General features: G+C 33.2%; 3 protein-coding genes across 4 annotated transcripts; 1 reads left to right on the top strand and 2 right to left on the bottom strand.

Moving 5' to 3' along the window:
- The first annotated feature begins 335 nt into the window (after nucleotides 1-335).
- On the top strand, nucleotides 336-1,767 carry LOC110814654 (C2H2-type zinc finger family protein). Its single transcript, XM_022042199.2, has one exon. The coding sequence runs from the start codon at nucleotides 606-608 to the stop codon at nucleotides 1,650-1,652; it is 1,047 nt and encodes a 348-aa protein (XP_021897891.2). The 5' UTR covers nucleotides 336-605; the 3' UTR covers nucleotides 1,653-1,767.
- A 5,369-nt stretch (nucleotides 1,768-7,136) lies between these two features.
- On the bottom strand, nucleotides 7,137-11,384 carry LOC110814566 (monocopper oxidase-like protein SKU5). 2 transcript variants are annotated; one of them, XM_088212502.1, is made up of 8 exons: nucleotides 10,754-11,384; nucleotides 10,217-10,326; nucleotides 9,582-9,852; nucleotides 9,323-9,452; nucleotides 8,740-9,103; nucleotides 8,201-8,569; nucleotides 7,829-8,085; nucleotides 7,137-7,603 (listed from the first exon to the last, which is right to left on the bottom strand). In XM_088212502.1, exons 2-8 carry the CDS (start codon nucleotides 10,306-10,308, stop codon nucleotides 7,533-7,535), a joined length of 1,554 nt encoding a protein of 517 aa, XP_088068628.1. In that variant the 5' UTR covers nucleotides 10,309-10,326; nucleotides 10,754-11,384; the 3' UTR covers nucleotides 7,137-7,532. The 2 variants fall into 2 exon arrangements, with proteins under 2 accessions (XP_088068628.1, XP_088068627.1); XM_088212501.1 differs by lacking the exon at nucleotides 10,754-11,384 and adding an exon at nucleotides 10,439-10,733.
- A 149-nt stretch (nucleotides 11,385-11,533) lies between these two features.
- On the bottom strand, nucleotides 11,534-17,366 carry LOC110814642 (ras-related protein RABC2a-like). The gene is made up of 6 exons (XM_022042180.2): nucleotides 16,568-17,366; nucleotides 14,955-15,023; nucleotides 13,414-13,479; nucleotides 12,945-13,066; nucleotides 12,636-12,764; nucleotides 11,534-12,138 (listed from the first exon to the last, which is right to left on the bottom strand). The coding sequence occupies exons 1-6, from the start codon at nucleotides 16,710-16,712 to the stop codon at nucleotides 12,031-12,033; spliced, it is 639 nt and encodes a 212-aa protein (XP_021897872.1). The 5' UTR covers nucleotides 16,713-17,366; the 3' UTR covers nucleotides 11,534-12,030.
- Nucleotides 17,367-18,965: the final 1,599 nt, after the last annotated feature.

Raw genomic sequence — 18,965 nt, forward strand, 5'->3', positions numbered from 1 at the left:
TGCAACCAAGAATGTAGAGAGAGAGAGAGAGAGAGAGAGAAGGGTGATGATGTAATAATAAATAAATAAATAATTTAGTTTATATAAATATAAATATATAAATATATATATATTTGTGAATTGTGATATGGTGAAGTGCGTTGGCAAAGTGTGAGAAAGAGAGTGTGAAACGGACTTTACGTTAACAACCTCCCCCCAACCCCAACTGTGTTTTATTACTCTCTAATTTTGCCTCTTTTCAGTTACATTTGTTTTTTTATCCCCCTCCCCCCCCCCCCCCCCCCCCCCTTCAATTTATCATTCTCTCTAAATATACATACATACATACACACACATACACCTATATATATATATATATATACACACACACAGAAACACACATATATATACGTTCTCTACTGCATCTATTTCACACCCACTTCAAATATCATTACTCCTATTACAAACATTACCTCACATTAAATTTGCATGCCTCCCCCCATTTGACTCCACCCATATTTTCCTATTTATTTTTTCTATCCATTCATCTTCCTCCTCTGTGTCTGTGTCTGGTTGTTGCGGTGGTGGTGGTGGTGGTGGTGGTGGTGGAGGTGGAGGTAGCAGACATGGATGCTCCGAAGGAAGCTACAATGGGGTCAAAGGAGCAAACCCAGATCGTCAAAGGAAAAAGAACCAAACGTCAGAGACCACAATCTCCAATCCCTTCCATCTTCCCCACTGACCAAACCCATCATCTTCATCACCTCGCCGGGGAAGAATTACTTTCAGGGTTTGATTATAATTCCGAAAACAACGAGACCCACAACCTGCACTCCCCAAGTTCTTGTTCCAATCACAGCAAGGATCAGGTGGAAGAAGAAGACATGGCCAATTGCTTGATCTTGCTCGCTCAAGGTCAATCCAGAGATAATCATAATAATCACAATAACAAGTCTCCGACCACCGGTGGAGGCGGCGGCGGCGGCGATATATGTAAATTCAATAGCAGGAGATTTCTGGAAACAGCTTCAAATGGAAATGGATCAAAAGCTGGGTACTTTGTCTATGAGTGCAAGACTTGTAATCGTACTTTCCCTTCTTTTCAGGCACTAGGAGGCCATCGAGCCAGTCACAAGAAACCCAAACCCACCACCTTGTATGATCACAAGAAGCAGAATTTATCAGATGAAGAAGAAAATCATGGTCAATTCAGAAACCTTTCTCTTCTTTCTCTGCAACTCAGTAATAATACCCATAACCCTAATAGGTCTAATCAATATAACACCACCACCAACAAAAGTGGGAATAAGGTTCATGAGTGCTCAATTTGTGGTGCCGAGTTCACTTCCGGCCAGGCCTTGGGTGGTCACATGAGACGGCATAGAGGCACCGTGGGTAGCTCCTCCGGCGCCGGCGCCGGCGCCGCCACTGCGTTGTCGTTGACACCAGTCTCCGTCTGTGGCGTTTTGGAATCTGACCATCATCACCAGCGTCATCATCCGGCGAAGAAAGCAAGAACCGCTTTGTCTTTAGATTTGGATCTCAACCTCCCGGCACCGGAAGATGATAATCGGGAACCGGAATTTTCTTTGGGTAATTCAAAGCAACAAGAAAAGCAGCAGAAGTCACCGCTTGTCTTCTCCGCCCCAACTTTGGTGGATTGTCATTACTGAGAAGAGGTCAAAATTCTTTCTTCTTTTTGTTTTTGTTTTTACAGTTTTTTTAACCTTGAAAGGACTTAAATATAATATTACCCAAGAAAAAAAGATGATTAATTTGTTTGGATTATTTATTATTATTATTATTCTTTACTTATAATTCAAAGTTGAAAAATGTTCTTTTGATTCTTTTCTTTTGCTTCTATATATCCCATAATTGTTTTTCATTGCTTGTCTGTAACATTCATGGACTTTGATAAACTAAGGAAATGTTGAATGTATACATTGATCATGGTCATGAAGAGGAAACCAGTTATAATATGTATATGAAATGTGCATGATACATATATATATGGGCATAATGGGCATATACCCTTTTGTATGTATGTTTCCTTTTCATTCACTATTTCTTGTTTTTCATCTCAAGTTGGGAAAATCTGTTGTCATCTCCCACCATAAGCACATGGTTAATGCCTAATCTTTTCTTCATAATTACAGGACTTCTCTCTCTCTCTCTCTCTCTCTCTCTCTCTCTCTCTCTCTCTCTCTCTCTCTCTCTCTCTCTATGTATATATATTTGTAATGGTGAGAGACAAGTATAATAGAAAAAAAAAAGTGCAGAAAAAGCCAGTAAGCAATAGCACTTGCCATATGAATCCACATCTTGTCCTTTTCTCTTTTTAAACAACAAGAATTCTCTTTTATAAAAAAGTGTTCCTTGTTTTCTTTCTTTGCTTTGCTGGTCCCTTTCCCTACTTCTTTTAAGTTATTTACTTGCCTAATCAATCATCTCTACCCATTTTATCTTTCATAAAAATAATTTTTCATCCTTATAAATTACTTATAATTTAAATATATAACATAATTTATATGTCTATTTACGTTAAATTAAAAATTAATTTTTCAACTTTTAATTTATTACAGATGACAAACTATCATCTAACTCAGTATGTTAAAATTTTGAATCTCGACGTATGTTTGATTCTTGTTACCTTGTCGGGTCATCTTCTTTCTTTGAATTGCGTTACAATATATTGATGTTAATGACTTTTATGGTTTGCACAAGAAATACTTAATTGATCTCTAAGTTCAGTTATTACATCTCTAGAAAGTTAATTTGCAGGGTATTAATTATACTTAATGGTAGCTTACTCACCAATTAACTCCAATGATTTTATAAACCATGAAGTTTTTTTCTTTTGTTTTTCATAGGGTTTGCTTGATTTTGGGTATACACTATAAAATTGATCAATTAATTAGGGTATGAGGTGGTATTAATTATATAGCACAAAGTTTTGGCCAAACATCCAATGAGGATTTTAATTAAAGTCAAGTCTAGCTTTGTAAAAATTAATTAACCTTTAAATATTTTAGTTAAGACATTATTTAACTATTATATAGCAAGAGTCGGTGTATGTATATCTCACATAGATAGTGAGTGTTGAAGCACTTCAATTCTATTTTGTGAGGCACCCGTTGACTCTCCTAAGTTGACCAATTTTGTAATATAGTTTTTTTTTGTGATAATTTGAAATTAATTGTGAGATTAGAGAATCATAATGTTCTATTATTAATTACTATATGAAATTGTGGTGATTTGGGATTGAATTAATTTTTGTTTTGTGCACATGGGGGTCAATTGATTTAAATCTTAGTTTAGTTCGAATTAATACTGATTTTTTAATATAAAAACGATTATACAATAAGAATATTAAAATTGTTTTTAAGTTAAAATGGTTTCCTAATCTTTGTGATTATTTATAATACAAAAGTTCTAATTGATTTTTTTTTTTTTTTGTTTAGATAATTGTTTTTTTGTGACTTCTTTGGGATGGTGTATTAGCCTAGCTAGCAAATAAAATTGACTTATGTGTGCACATATATATATATATATATATGCTAGAATATTTTATTTTTGTCTATGTTATAGTTTTTTTTTTCTATTCAATTTAATTTTATTCTTAGTTTTACTTTAAATTAATTTTTGTATTTTAAAAGATATCATTCTCTATTAGTTGATTATTAATATCGTCAGTAACTGATATCACATATCATCAATCTTAATACGTGACATTTTTTATCGACTATATTCTTATGTTAAATACTACGTCAGACACAAAATAATATTTAATATAAAAATTTAAAATATAGATTAATTTGGATAAATTTATAATTTAAAAAAAAAAGATTAAATAATCGGAACTAGTTTAAATTAGTACATATTTTTTTTTACATAACATTTAATGTAAAGAAATAATTAGTAAAAAATATAACGCGTATAAATTAATGATACGTGACATCATATGTTAATAGTATTAATATTAAACTTACATAAAATAATAGATAAATAAATATATATATATATAGGGAAAGAAAAATAGCATATATATATATATGTATGTATGTATATTATATGTGTATAATTGGGATTGGGGCGGAGAATATAAGGGGTTCATGGTATTAATTGGATTCTTACCCATTAATATGCCATGCTATAAGGCAGGCACCATATAATTACATTTTTTAATTATAGGGATTTGGGTCTATATGCATTCTTTTTCTTAATATTGAAAAAGATTTCTGCAATCCCTATGATATGATTTTCATATATGTATATATATATATAATATAATATATATATATACATTATATTATATATATATATATATATAGACTAGCTGAATTCTTTATTTAAGGAAGTGCTTTCAATGCTCATCAAAATGGTTTCTTGAAAAACAAGAGATATAGAAATTAACAATATCATTGTTAAATTACAATTTTAAAATTATTTTTTTAAAAAAAACATAATATATAAAAGTTAAAAATAATAGTAGTGCATATATTAATTTTGTAATTAATTTTGAACTTATAGTTACATCATTTTTTTGGTTATGTTTGCTAGAACACTTCCATGCATATATATATATATATATATGTACATATCAGCATCAACCATGAATTAATTATCACATGCAAAGTGACTTTTTCATGAGAAAATACAATCATGTGTTGTCTAATTGTTTAGAAGCATATATATATTTACTATATAAATATTAAATTATTCTATATACTATGTTTTATTTCTTTAGTTTCCATATTTTCGAAAATATTTGTGTACCTAAATATTGAATTAAATTAAATAATGTACTAATTTTAAATATTTGAATTGATTCTTTTATTAATTTTTTAAAAAAGTATCTAAATTAATTTTTACCCATTACATATTATAAGCATTGGAGAAAAATTATTGTAGAGAATGTATATGTATGTGTGTGTGTATATATATATATATATATATATATGAATATTTTGATGGGACAAGAAAAGGGGACCCCAAAAGGACAATTAAGATATCATGAAAAATGTTGTGTGCAAAACAACGATACCAAAAGTCACACAAAAAAACAAATATGTAATCAACACTCTCATATGCATATTGCTTTATGCACACAACAACGTTACAAAATTTTTAATTATATGTCACCACCTAAGTGTTTTGCCCTAATTCAATCTCAATATTCTCTCCAAACATATATATATGTATATATATAGCTATTTCCGAGTTTTTTCATAATTTTTTATAGTTTTAAATATGAACATTTGAAGTTAGAATTATATACATATATCTTTACATGCATAACTTTGTCAATTATCAATTTGCTAATTATAAAATTTCATGTTTTACATTATATTGATATTTCATTTTTACGTCTTTTTTCGAATATATTCTTCGTGTTGGTTTTTTTTAAAGAATTAAGATCAATTGTATTATTATAAATTTTTGTTTTTCAACAAAAAAGTTCGGATCGGATCGGTCCATCGTCGGATTACAACCGGACTCATAATACCAATAATTTTATCGACCGGCTTGGATACCCTTTTGGACTCTCTTCATGAAATGGCTAATATTTTTTTAGTGTGTATATTTTTCACTAATTCATTAATTTAAAATTTATAAATAAAAATATAATATTGATTCATTTTTTAATAATTTTATATTTGTTACAAACTATATTAAAGTTAATGTATAATTTAACTTTATGAAATGAAAAATATGAACAATCCAAAAGCCCTCTCTAACCAATATAGGCCCAACCCAATCAAGCACAAGCCCAATACTATCCTTTAACTCACTAATAGAGGCCCAAAAGTTAGAGCCCACAACACAAAAAGCCCAACACTATTTTGGCTCACTTATACAGGCCCAAAAAGCTAAAGCCCAACAAGTCATAAAAAGCCCAATACTATCCTTCAGCTCACTTCTACAAGCCCAACACTATCATTTACCTAATTCTACAGGCCCAACAGGTTAAAGCCCTAAACCCAGAAAAAGCCCAACACTATCCTTTACATTATTTCTACAGGCCAACAGGTAAAAGCCCCAAAACCAGAAAAAGCCCAACAATAACCTTTATCTCACTTCTATGTGCCCAATAGGTTAAAGCCCAAAACCCATAAAAGCCCAACACTGTCCTTTACCTTATTTCTACAGGCCCAACAGATAAAAGCCTAAAACCCAGTAAAAGCCCAATACTAACCTTTACCTCACTTCTATGAGCCCAATAGGTTAAAGCCCAACACTAACGTTTAACTCACTTCTATGGACCCAAAGGTTAAAGCCCAAAACCCAGAAAAGCCCAACATACCTCCAATTATTTCTACAGGCCCAACAAGTAAAAAGCCCAAAACCCAGAAAAAGCCCAATACTAACCTTTACCTCACATATATAGGCCCAACAGGTTAAGGCCTAAAACCCAGAAAAAGCCCAACACTATCCTTTACTTCATTTCTACAGGCCCAACAGGTTAAAGCCCAACAACCCAGAAAAAGCCCAAGCCCCATCCCCAAAATTATTGACCCATTCACCCAGCCGAAAACAGTACTGATCACCCCCCACAAACTTCTTCTGCATTCTCACCCGAAGAAGACCCACCGATCCCTACAGCATCTGCAAATCCCCTCTTTTTCCTCTGATAAAGTGAGCTCGGAAAAGCATGTTCAGGTTACGGATGAAACAAAGGAAGCTGATAAAACCCCTAACTTGGTGGGTATGGACAAACGAAAATCAGAGGACTGGAAATGCAGAGCAGAGGGTATTTTAGCGAACGAAATACTTGCTGGTAGTGTTGTCCAACAATGGAGTAGATAGGGAAAAGCAACACTACAGTAACTTGAAATCATCTCGAGTTAGAACCAAAATGAGAACCCCTTGAAAAAAATCATTGGTTGTAGTAATTCACTACAGCAACGGGCAAGGGAGGTGGTGGGAAGTGCCAAAAGAAAATCGCAGATTTAAAACATGAGATCGATAAGTTACAATGTAACACTGTGTTGGATAATAATCTGGATATACTAAAATAGAAGGAAAGAGAACATGAATGGATTTATAAGTGCGAAGAGATGCTCCGGACCCAGGAGTCAAGAATTGACTGGTTGAAATGGGGAGGACAAGAACACGAAGTTTAATATTTTGCAAAGTGATAAGAACGAAATTGCAAGTCATTAATGAAATTTGTGAGTTCCTATGCCGCTGCAACTCACATTTATTTGTTGTTGCAAGAGGATTCACAACGAGTTGTTAACATTCTCCAGTCATATTCTTCTTTTATTTCTGAAATTAGATTTACTTGCTGATGATTGTAATTTGCTTAATCTTTCTTCTCTGTATTTTTTGATGTTTTCTCGACTACTCGGGATAATAGAGTAGTAGCTCATGTAATTAGCAAAACGAACTCTGTGCAATCCGGTGGGAAATTACTATACTTTTGAGCCTCCTGTTTTCTTGATTCCATTACTGTTGCAGAATGTTTTTTTCCCTGCAACTAATGCTTGATTTCAAGTGTTTTTCTCAAAAAGAAAAAATCCTTAAACATCACTGAGATAAATGTCTTTCAATCACCAAAATCCTGGCAAGGAAACTACAGGGGTAGGTGCAGAAATTGGGGTATTACTCTCACCAAATATTCCTGCAAAATGCCAAAACCAAGATTAAATTCATTTCAAGCATGAAGGATGAATAAGAAAGATTGATCAATTATCACAAGAAAAAAATTTAGATAGAGTTAGCTCGACAAATATACAAATTATTATAGATCACCGTACTTGATCGATATGGGATTAAATCCCTCAAATTTTAGACCCAATTAATCACTGAATACAAGTATAATGGGAGGAAGGTTGAACTTTTTTACCACAGAGAAGTAGGTTTTCTGGTGGAGGCTTCTCCTTGGCAGGGTTAGGATCAGCATTATGAACTCTTATATACAGCTCCTGACCCAAGTACCAGTTTCTCAAGTGTTGTGACCTCAAGTTCCACATTCCAGGATTGTCCAGGAATACATAAACTGCACTCCATCCTCCTGGGTAAACTTGGACTGTTGATCGGACTACCGGGTCGAAGAGATTGTAATCGTTGCGCGATCCAGGCATCCATTCTCCATTACCATACCTAATTATTAAAAATGCAAACTTTACAATCTTTTAAAAAATAATCATGACGTTTATAGCTTCAAAGAAATTGTTCAATCAATTATATAAATGGGTTAAAAAGGAATGACATTTACCCAACTAGGTGGAAGCCGAAACCATCTAAGTGCCAAGAATCCATTGTGTGTAAATTGTTTTGGAACACAATTTCTAACCAGCTTTTGTGAATCCCGGTAACGATAGAAACTCCAAAAGCAGCTTCAGCGTTGACAGAACGAGTTGGAAACCAATCGAGAACATATACACCAGACCCATTAACAAAATGATCAGCAATCTTCAAAGGTGTATTTACGTTGTAATACGAAACATTATTGACAGCATAACGCGGTTTGCCTCCTATCTCAGCCTTTGAGGCCTGCAGAATGAAGGTCTGAGACACGGTCACATTTGTTATGTTGAAGGTTCCTTGTGGGTTAGGCCTTGCAGCTCCTGCTGTCAGGTTCCACCTAATCAGAAACAAAGTTTGGCTTATATTAGATTATAAGCAATGAAGGATGATAATATCAAAATATATCAAAATACAATGTGTTGATGATCATAATTAGTTATATAACCTGCATGTTTAAAGAAAATCTAATGAAAGCCTGGTCTGCAGAAATGATTAGAACTCATTTACCTGATAGATTTAGCTTGACTGAGTGAGAAATCAATGTCAAAGGGATCTGGTCCACTTGAGAAAGGTTCTAAAGGCTTTGTATAATTGCAACCAGCATAGTGTAGAAGTCCCACGCCGACAAGACCCGGAAGAGCAGCATTGTTCAACAATTTAGGACTCGCGACAATGTAATAAGCAGTTTCGTTTGCATCAGCCGGGACAAGAACTGAGTAGGACTGGCCAACATGGACATCGAGAGAATCCAGAGTGATCTGGTTGGTGTAAGAGCCTTCTGTTTCCACCAATATCATTTTGTGATTCTGAATCCTAAAATTGAAACTAAGTGAAGTCCCTACGTTCGATATCCTAAACCTGTAAGTCTTCCCTGCAGATCATACAAGGAGAAGTCGGTAAATATATGCAGTTCAGTTTTTGCAGGACACCCAAGTGATGATTATCAGGCAAAGAAACAAGTTTGTGTATGTTCAAGACTTTCATTACCACTCTATGAAACTAAGGTTTTGAAGTGGCCATATGGGATTCAAGGGATAGTTAAAGCTTCATCAAGCAAACATCTTGCTCGAACCTCGAATTACATACGTACCTTTTGTGACATTGAAGGTCTCGTAGGATTGTGACATGGGGTGTCCATAAGGACCTTTGCCATTCATCAGAAAAACATTTGGGATAACCCCATATGCTCCAAATTTTTCATCAGTCATTGATTTCAATTCCTGTTACAATCACACACCAGAATAAAGAATTAACACATGTATATCATCAAATTAGGATTAGCAGAACAAGAATCACTATACTTCTCATATACTGATCGTTATAAATTAATCTCAACCATCATCCTTTACCTTATAGCTGCCATAAAACCAATCACCTATGAGGAGATCAAACTCCTCGTCTGGCTTGGAGAAAGGGATGGCAATGACATTTCGATTGTTGACTCGAATTGGTCCATATCCTCCTCCAGCTTTCTGGAAGTTAATTGACGGAAAGTAGAAGAAACTACCAATCTGGTCCTTAGTTTGGAACACATAAGTCCAGTTCGTACCGGGTTGGATTGGACAGTTCGTGCCAGAGACTCCATCTTGCCATGAGTTTAGCCTTTGTTGTATACCGTTCCTGCACCAATATCAATGCTTCCTCATTTTGAATATCTATTCTTACATTTGATTACTTTCGCCTATAAGATTTTCCTTCCATTTTTATGGTTCCAGTCAAGTATAACTATCTGACTTCGCTAAATGATACGAGTATTCAGGGCTCGTACGGAATTCATCAATATCCGCCCTATATGTGTTAAATACATATTTTTTCCTACCTGAACCCACCCCACAACCCTCTAATCTTACCCCATCATCCAACCCAAATGAGGCAGATAGGGAAATATTACCAAGCAACCTTTCATTGATCATCTCTACCCGGAACATGTAAGATTTTTCGTTATACATCTAGATCAGTCAAATAAAGGAAAAGAATTGCTTACCATGTGAAGAGTAATGGTTCATCCATGTCATTGAAAACATTGACATGGACAAAATCATTGGTTGTAGCATTGATAAGAGGTCCTGGAAACATTCCATTGATGGTGATAACCTGTAAAAATAACCATGAACTTCACCTGTAAGTGACTGACAAACCAGAAATACAAAGCAACTAAATTACATTAAATATGCAGGAAGATTTTAACCAAGATAGTCATACATACAGGTTGATCCAGAGACACGAGTTTAATAGTATAGTCAATGGCAACATGCCACTCCAAAAAAATATCGATGCCATTAGCTTTCACGACAAATATGGCAAGCAGTGTTGTTATATAAACAGTTAACCACGAGAAATAGCCAGAAGAGGACATTGCAGTACTGATGAGAAGTTTATACGTTAAGGTCTGATCTATTTTAAGACCTCATCTACTATGTATGAAGAATAGTTCTTCTAGGTTATATATACATATATATATGTTGATATGCTTCCAAAGAAAATAAGCGAAGAAAACAAGCAGAAAGATATAGTAACTTACTCTTCATAGCTTAGACTATGTCAAGCCGGCAGGTCAGTGATTTACTATAGTATAGTATTGTTACTAAGAAGTCTTTTTTTCTTTTAAATCTTGGTTGCATAACTTAGGAATTTCCAAATTCTGTCATTTAATGCATAACTCGAATGAAATTAGCAGACTGGACGGCGAAATTGGTTCGTTGTCTTGAAAGAGACTAGTTCCTGCAAGAAGACAATATATGATCGATCCACCATTAAAGTAACTTTGAAGCTGTCATTAGAGGAAGAATTAGCTTAAAAAATGCTTCATTCAACCACCCTTTGCCTCCTCCAGTCATTCTTCAATACATCTACATGTATGTATGTATGTATATTATAAATATGAATATAGATTGTTTTCTTTTATGATTCTGCTTACACCTTTTAAAAAATGGATCGATCTTTATTTATTGTTTAACATGCTATCAAATTAAGGTCTAGTATTTGAATTTAGATGCATTTAAATGGGTAAAATTTTGCATGAAGGGATATATTAAAATATAAATAATATATTCATTTCTATCACAAGCTTTTTCTTAAAAACCAGTTTAATTTTATTATTTAGTAATATATATTCTCATATAGCCATCATTCTTGGTAAAATCATGGCAAATTAATCTTAATGCATCCCACAAACTCATAACAAGAAAGCTAGTAATGAGATTCTGAGATTCTTGAAAATTTCAAGAGCTTAGAAGAAACTGTTACAATAACCTTCAACTACACAAATCATATAAGCTATATAGATAATTGAACAGGCATGTACTCATATAAACCTGTGCTCCACATACTGGGTTCTAATTAAGAACATATATATCCCTGTTTTCTGTCAAGAAAGCAGATACATTTTTGTTTATAACTATATATATGAACCAAGATTCATCATTCTATGATCTACCCAAAATCCATGAATTCTTCCTACATGCCTGAAAAGCTGTAACAAAGTTCCTTTCCAACATTTCTAGCGCCCTCAGGGGAAGGGAGTAGACTCAACGAATTAAAAAACAAGAGACAAGAGATAAATGTACAAGGCTGAACGGGTGCCGTTAAGTAGCCACCAAGACTTCCAAAACTATGAGCATGAAAACCAATGGCTCTAATAGAGCCTTGCTAACACCGTATTGTTATCTACAACACTAGATTGAGAAGCATGTACAGAAAGATTCTCATCCATTTGATGTTGCTGTCCGCGATTGTAGAACTCCTATTTTGGTTTGTAAGTAATAAGCATTGTACCTCACTGACACTATCACGCCATCTTTAACCACAACAACTGCCACGATGTTCCCCGTATCCTTGTTTTTGGGTCAAATTTTGCCTCTTCACTACAGATGATCCTTTTTCCAAAAGACTCGGTACCTCCAATATCTGAAAAGAAACTAAACTAGTTAAACAGGTAAAAAAAAGCTAAAAATCCAAAATCTAACATGAATCATCCAGATACTCTCAAACATCTATGAAATACTCTCAAACATCTTAAACCCAAAAGAAAAGAAACTTTTTTATATTTAAAAGAAGGAGAAAATAAATCTTTCGCAAACAAAAGCAAAATGAAAACAGGTAGCATTAAATACTCCTAATCGTATGCATGAGCATCATTGTTAAAGGAATACATAGAAGATCCACTAAAAAGCACTTCGATGTAAGTTGAGAAACCCGATGAGAGATTCCGAATGTCTTGCAAAAATAACTTCCACACAAAAATTATATCCACGAAAGTACTTTTTATAATGCATGCCACCAAATGCCTTGGGTAATCAGGAAGTCGAAATGACAACTGCAATTTAACCATTCCTAATAAACTCGTACTGGAACATGCCATATTTAAACAGAAGATAGAAATCAGACATTTCTTGGAAATATACCTTTAATATGAGTTCCGCAAAGCATTGTTGCACGTTTTCTCTAGTTTTAGCACTGCATTCAAGAAACGAACATTTGTGCTCCTTCGCAAGAGCCATTCCCTCTTCTCTGGTAACAGCCCTTTCACTCTCCTTAAAGAAATGACAAAGGAATAAGTTACATCGTATTCAACAAAGCACAAATGATAAACTTCAAAGAGGAAACAAAGTGTGTTTGTTTTATTTTTAAACACAGGCAATTTAACAGTCAGGCAAGCACTTGTCTGTTTGTGTGTAGGGTGCAAGAAGAAATATTAAGGATATGTAAGTTACCCTGTCAACTTTGTTTCCAACTAAAATTTTGATGCAGTCACTGTTAGTTGAGTAGAGTTTCACTTCCTTTGCCCATATTTCGGACAAGTTTGTAAAGGTTTCTCTCCGCGTCACATCATAAACTAAAATGAAAGAAGATAAATGCAAATGCTAGAATTCAGGTTTAAGTACACCCCCAGCATCATAAACTAAAAATGGGAAAGCCAGTATATAATGTTCTAAGGGGTTTCCATCTGTAGAACTACAATGCTGCAAAGTTGCTAAACATCTTCGAAATAAATATGATAAAATCACAGCAAGGTAGAAAACATAAACTGCGATTATGTATAAGAAGTTTCTGAATAAATTGAATATATGCAACTAAGCGACTGATCATTTTAAATCACAAGCATTGCGAGAAAATTCAGTTCAACTAAATGCTCCTTGATAGATTTGCAGTATGAAAATTTTTAATATTTGCAAAGAATACCTAGCATAATTCCATGGGCACCTCTGTAATAAGAATTTATCAGAGTTCCAAATCTCTCCTGCCCGGCTGAGAAACAACAGAAAATGTTAATTAAAGGAAACAATTGAAAATGGCTTTGAACTTTCTATAAAATATTTATTGTCTGAACAGTTAAAAGTTCACATTTAATTCAAAAAAGAAATTGAGAGAATCGATTGATTGCTCATTTAACAAAAGCAGTGATCTTTTTGCATGCTCTTGTACATGACAGAATTATAAGGTATAAGCCCCTATATCGCGGCAGTACAACCAACCAAATCATGTTTTTCCCCTGACATACAGATTAATCTATCTACATGAATGATGAAAGTTTACCCCAAATTTTCACAGATTCTAATGGCTAAAGAACCATCCATATTTTGCTCCATTACCCCAAATTGCAAGTCATTGGTACTTTATAAGTCAAATATGCCACAAAATATGAGGCATCACATATCCCACTAAGCAAATTAAATGACTTATAAAAGGTGTACCATCTCCTGGAATGCAGTCATCTCCGTGCTCATCAACCCCTGGGATGCATAATCTATCCCCCACAGCTTTCAGTCATACATCAAATTAGGACCATTAACTTGACAGCTATTGCATAAGAACGTAAGATCTCAAATTCTCTTAGTATTTATTAGTCCTGTAAAGCTTTTACTTTAGAAGTTTTCGATTTACACCATCCCATGCAAAAAAAAAAAAGAAACTTCTTGTAAATCATAGTAGTATAGTTGCTTTTCATGGCATCTCCTCATTATCTAAAAAATCTATAGCACTTACTCAGCTACTTAATTGGAAATTAACTAGCTCTATGACAGCAACCTGTCCATACAATCAGACCGGATTGTTGCTTAAATTGCATAATGACAGACATTATCTCAAAGTATGAATGATCTTTCTTTGAAAGAAAGGATAGGTCACAAAGTAGCTTAAAAGGAAATTGGAAGGAAATGAAAAACTGCTTGAAATTTAAAAGTGAAAGAACTTCATTAGGATGCAGAAACGTTATGGGTCAACATTCACATAAATTTCTCCAAATTGTCTCTTATTATTTTCTTCCTCTCCTTCAGATCTCCTTTCTTTCCGGACACTCTTGAAGAAACTTTTCCCAACTAACTTTGAATTAGTAAACTTATCTGACTGAATCCAACCAAAAGAGAGTTGTTTTTCGCCCCAACCATTTACTAATACTGAATATTCATGCTATATTTATTTCATTGAACCATTTTGGTTCAAAGCAGAACTTCATGTGTTTCTAGACAAACTCGTTTTACACCAACACCAGCATGCATAATGCATTACTAACTTCCACAATGTGATCCTCATGATGGGGACATAGGTAGCCTGATTGAAATTCTAACTTCTGATCTTTTCAGTAGTTCCCCCTTGGCTACCTGTTAGTAATACTTCTTTCAAAAATCTCTTTTCTTATCTTTAGAGAAGAAATCAACCTCACGATTCCTGTAGTTTAAAAATTCAACCAAAAGCACAACAAATGTTGGGATTAACGTCATTACCTGTATCCCAGATTGTAAGCTTCAATCTGTTCCCACCAACATTGAGCTGCTTTATTTTAAAATCCACGCCTATAAATTGTTGAAACAGCATCATAAATTCAATAACCATCAGAAATTAAACTAGAAGGCACTGAAACTACTAAGGCTACATTGTTTCAAATGTTAGTCTCTCATAATAGCAATAGGAATATAATAAAAATTAGATAAAGGTTTGGTGGGAAACAATATTCTAATTCTATATTAGATTCAGATTACATAAATGTGTGAGCACTAAGGAAATAGAAATCCATAATTATAGAATTTTAAAAACAGAAGGAAAAAGAAAAAAAATAAAGCTAATCTGAACCAAAAAGAGCATAATTGTATTTGCATTCAAAACAATTCCTTGTGAGATAAAATTCCTGCATTTCTATTTACTCCACTGATATGAGAAATCCTCCAATTTACAGTGCTGACGAAAAAAGAATGAAGCATTTATCTGATCATAGATTACTTAAAAACAAAATAAAACAAAAAAGGACACGATATTAAATACACGAATCTAAGTTTTCTAAAAAGAGCATAACTTTGCAAATCATTAGTTTCTAAAACAAGTTGAAAAGGCCCAATCAATGCATTTCATAACAATCCAAGAAAATGAAATTCTCCGAAGTTGCAAATTGAAATAGCAGCATTAACAGCAGAGCACAGAGAAAAAGGAAATATGTGAATATTAACATATATGAAAATATTATTCGATATTGGTTGACAGAACAATGTCTACACTTCCTTATGAAGCATAGCCATATCCCTATATTTCTAAAAACCAATCAACAAAACTTGACCTGCCTACATATCCCCCCACTGAAACGACCACATCTTCTCAGTAATCACATGAAAACAAAAGCCAATCCTAGTTGCCTCGAGCTCCAAACAAGCAATTCTTCTGCATTGCAATTCATCATTTTCTCTAATAAAAACTGAATACCCCTTTAAAAAGTATTGCAAAGATTGAAATTCCACATCTTGAGAAGCTTTGCTAGAGACTAGGGTCATGCTTTCTCTTTTCCTTTACTCCCTCTATATGTCCATCACTGTTCTGAAGTTCTTATTGGTAAACATGAAATCCATCAGCTCAAGATTCCCAATAGCAATCAAATAAAAAATATAAAAATTGAAAAATAGAAGATAATAATATCAATATAGTAATCGAAAAAAGTAGACTGGTCCTGATCCCTACAGGCCAATACACAGAAGGAACTTTCCATACACCTTTCTTATTCAAAACCAGAAATAGCAAATGATAGGATCTCAATGGTGCTTTTAGAAGATTCACAAAAAGTCAAAACCCAGAAAAGAAAAAGGGTTCTTCAAATGAGAAAAAGAAAAACAAACTTTAAAGACAATATCACTAGCTTAAATTTATGGCTAAAAGCTTGACCAGTCAATCCAAAGAGGAAAAAAAGAAACTGAAAGAAAATCACAGAGCATTCATCATTCAACTGTGGAGTCACCAAATTCCTTGAATGATTCTTGAGACCCAAGTGACCAAATCCCTTGAATGATTATTTGGACCCAAACAATAACTGAAACAAGCATTATCTTGAAAGAAAATCAGAGAGAGAAAAGAATACCAATGGTTGGTGAGAGGTCATGAACAGAGTTGGAGATAAAGCTGAGAAGAAGACTACTCTTGCCAACACCAGAATCACCAATCAACAGTATCTTGAAAGAATAATCATAACTACCGTGATTTCCTCCTCTAGAACCAGAACCCATCCTTCTTAATGTATACCCACATTAAAAAAAGAAACAAAAAGAAAATCCGTCTTCTTCTTCTCTCAATCTTCCCTTTTCCAGTCACTCAAAGACTATACCCATATCATTCCCCTTTCACCAGGAACACAAGAACCCAGAAAGAAGATGAGAGAGAGGAAAATGGAAAATGAAAAAACGAAAGAGAAAACAAAAGTGAGGAAATTTCCTGAGATAGTAAGTAAGTAGGGTTGACAGGTGGAGTCTTTGTGACTACACCAAGTCTATTTCTTCTTCTTCCTCCTCCTCTTTTTTTTTTCCCTTTGATTTGTCAGTCACAAATGGCTCAAACTTGAGACAAATGTCTCATTTTGCTGAAGCAATAAACCCTTTTTTTATTTTTATATTTTACTTCTGATTTTTTCAGGATCTGCCATGAATGATTTTGAAAGCTCCACGCGCCTCTTCAGGAGTTCTTGGTGGGGCAGGTTGAATTCTTTAAACTTGAAATGAAGAAAGATAAATTCCCATGCGCCGGATTTTGGCATTTAATGTTTTGTTCGAGATTTGAGTGGTCACCTTGTCGGATTATCATGCTGCTACTTTCAGTCTTCTCTTCTCATCATCCCCTCACTGTAAATATCTTTATAAATTCTCTCTTTTTCATTTCTTTCTATGGTTTACAGCAAATTTTGTTCATTATTATTGCATGCTGTACATTTTGTTTAACGTTACTTACCAGCTAACTTTAATTTCTTGCTTTTTAAGAAAAAATTAATCTTTCTTTTTCATTTTTTCCTATACAAAATTAATTTATTTTAATGTTTAAAATACTATTTTCTGTGCTCAATATTTTATTTAATAATAACATTAATTATTTTAAATCTTAATTTTATATTTATTAATCCTCATTTCCAACTCTATCATGTTTATGCATTATCAACAGATTTTGATCCGTATTATATATATATATATATTATGTTATTGTTTATATAAAAATAAGAATTAATTACGTAAGAGAAAAAAAAATTATTAAAAAAAAGAGTTTGCCGCTTCCGTTACGTACCAACAAAATTGACACGTTCATGATTTATTGGTGGGGAGGTGGGTCCCACAGTGTCGCCATCACGCACGGATATGATTGTTAGATCAACGGCGTGATCTCTGAGTCAACATGTCCACGTGGCAATATATTTGTCTAAACGTTGACACGTAGCATGTGCTGGTCCGGAATCATTGCGTCCTTTATTGACATTCTGGTTTCGTCCTCGGGATTCGTTGAGAGCTGTCGTTTTGACTGACGAAACGAACCGTTTTGGATTTTATATTTATTTTATTTTATTTTTAATTTTGATTTTCAATTAAGAAAAGTTTATATCAGTATATAAATTTATAGGTACGGGATGAATATGTATGCTCCGACATCTGCAGTAAAAATATAAATATAAATATATATATATATTTGGGATATCTGAATTAGGTGAAAATTTCTTTACCCATCATTTAATTCATAAGTATAACATTTTTCTATATTTGTTAATTAAGAAATCATATAAAATTAATTAAAATAAAATATAATTTAATAATTTAAGATAGTATTCGAGTTATTTACAAACTTACACACCTATTAATTAAATTGTAATTAATTTAATATCAAAATAATTAATCCAAGTAAATTAATAAATAAAATTATAAATTTATTAGTCATATATGAAGTGGTCGAGATGGGGTGGGGTGCAACGTGAATTTATTACATCATACTCGTTTCTTAGTTGTTTTGAGTTTCTGATTTTCTAATGCACATATTTTATAATCAATTTATCGTGAATTTATATGTTGAATATTATACACGTTGAAAATATAAATATTTTTGTTACGTTAATATATTTTTTATGTTTATACTTGTTACACTTTTAAATATGTTGAACTATTATTCAAATCAACAAATGAAAAAATGAACTCGTACACATAATGATTTAGATATACATCGACACCAATGAATAAAAGAATTGTCACTCGATCAAAAAATATCTCGAACTCTTTTTGTATTATTTATCAACGAGTCATCACGAATAATTGGTTTAGAGAAATACACATAAGAAGAATTCGTCGTCAAATACAATATATATATAAAAAAAAAGACATACTTGAAAATTCATATAGAACTTACTGTGAAAGAGTACGAATTAAATATATTATGTTATAATTAGAGGCAAATTATATTATACAGAGCACAAAAAACTCTATCAACAAATGTTATTAAACTCAAAATTAATA

The sequence above is a fragment of the Carica papaya genome, chromosome 2, assembly GCF_054855325.1.
Source record: "Carica papaya isolate Zhongbai chromosome 2, ASM5485532v1, whole genome shotgun sequence".
Lineage (NCBI taxonomy): Eukaryota > Viridiplantae > Streptophyta > Magnoliopsida > Brassicales > Caricaceae > Carica > Carica papaya.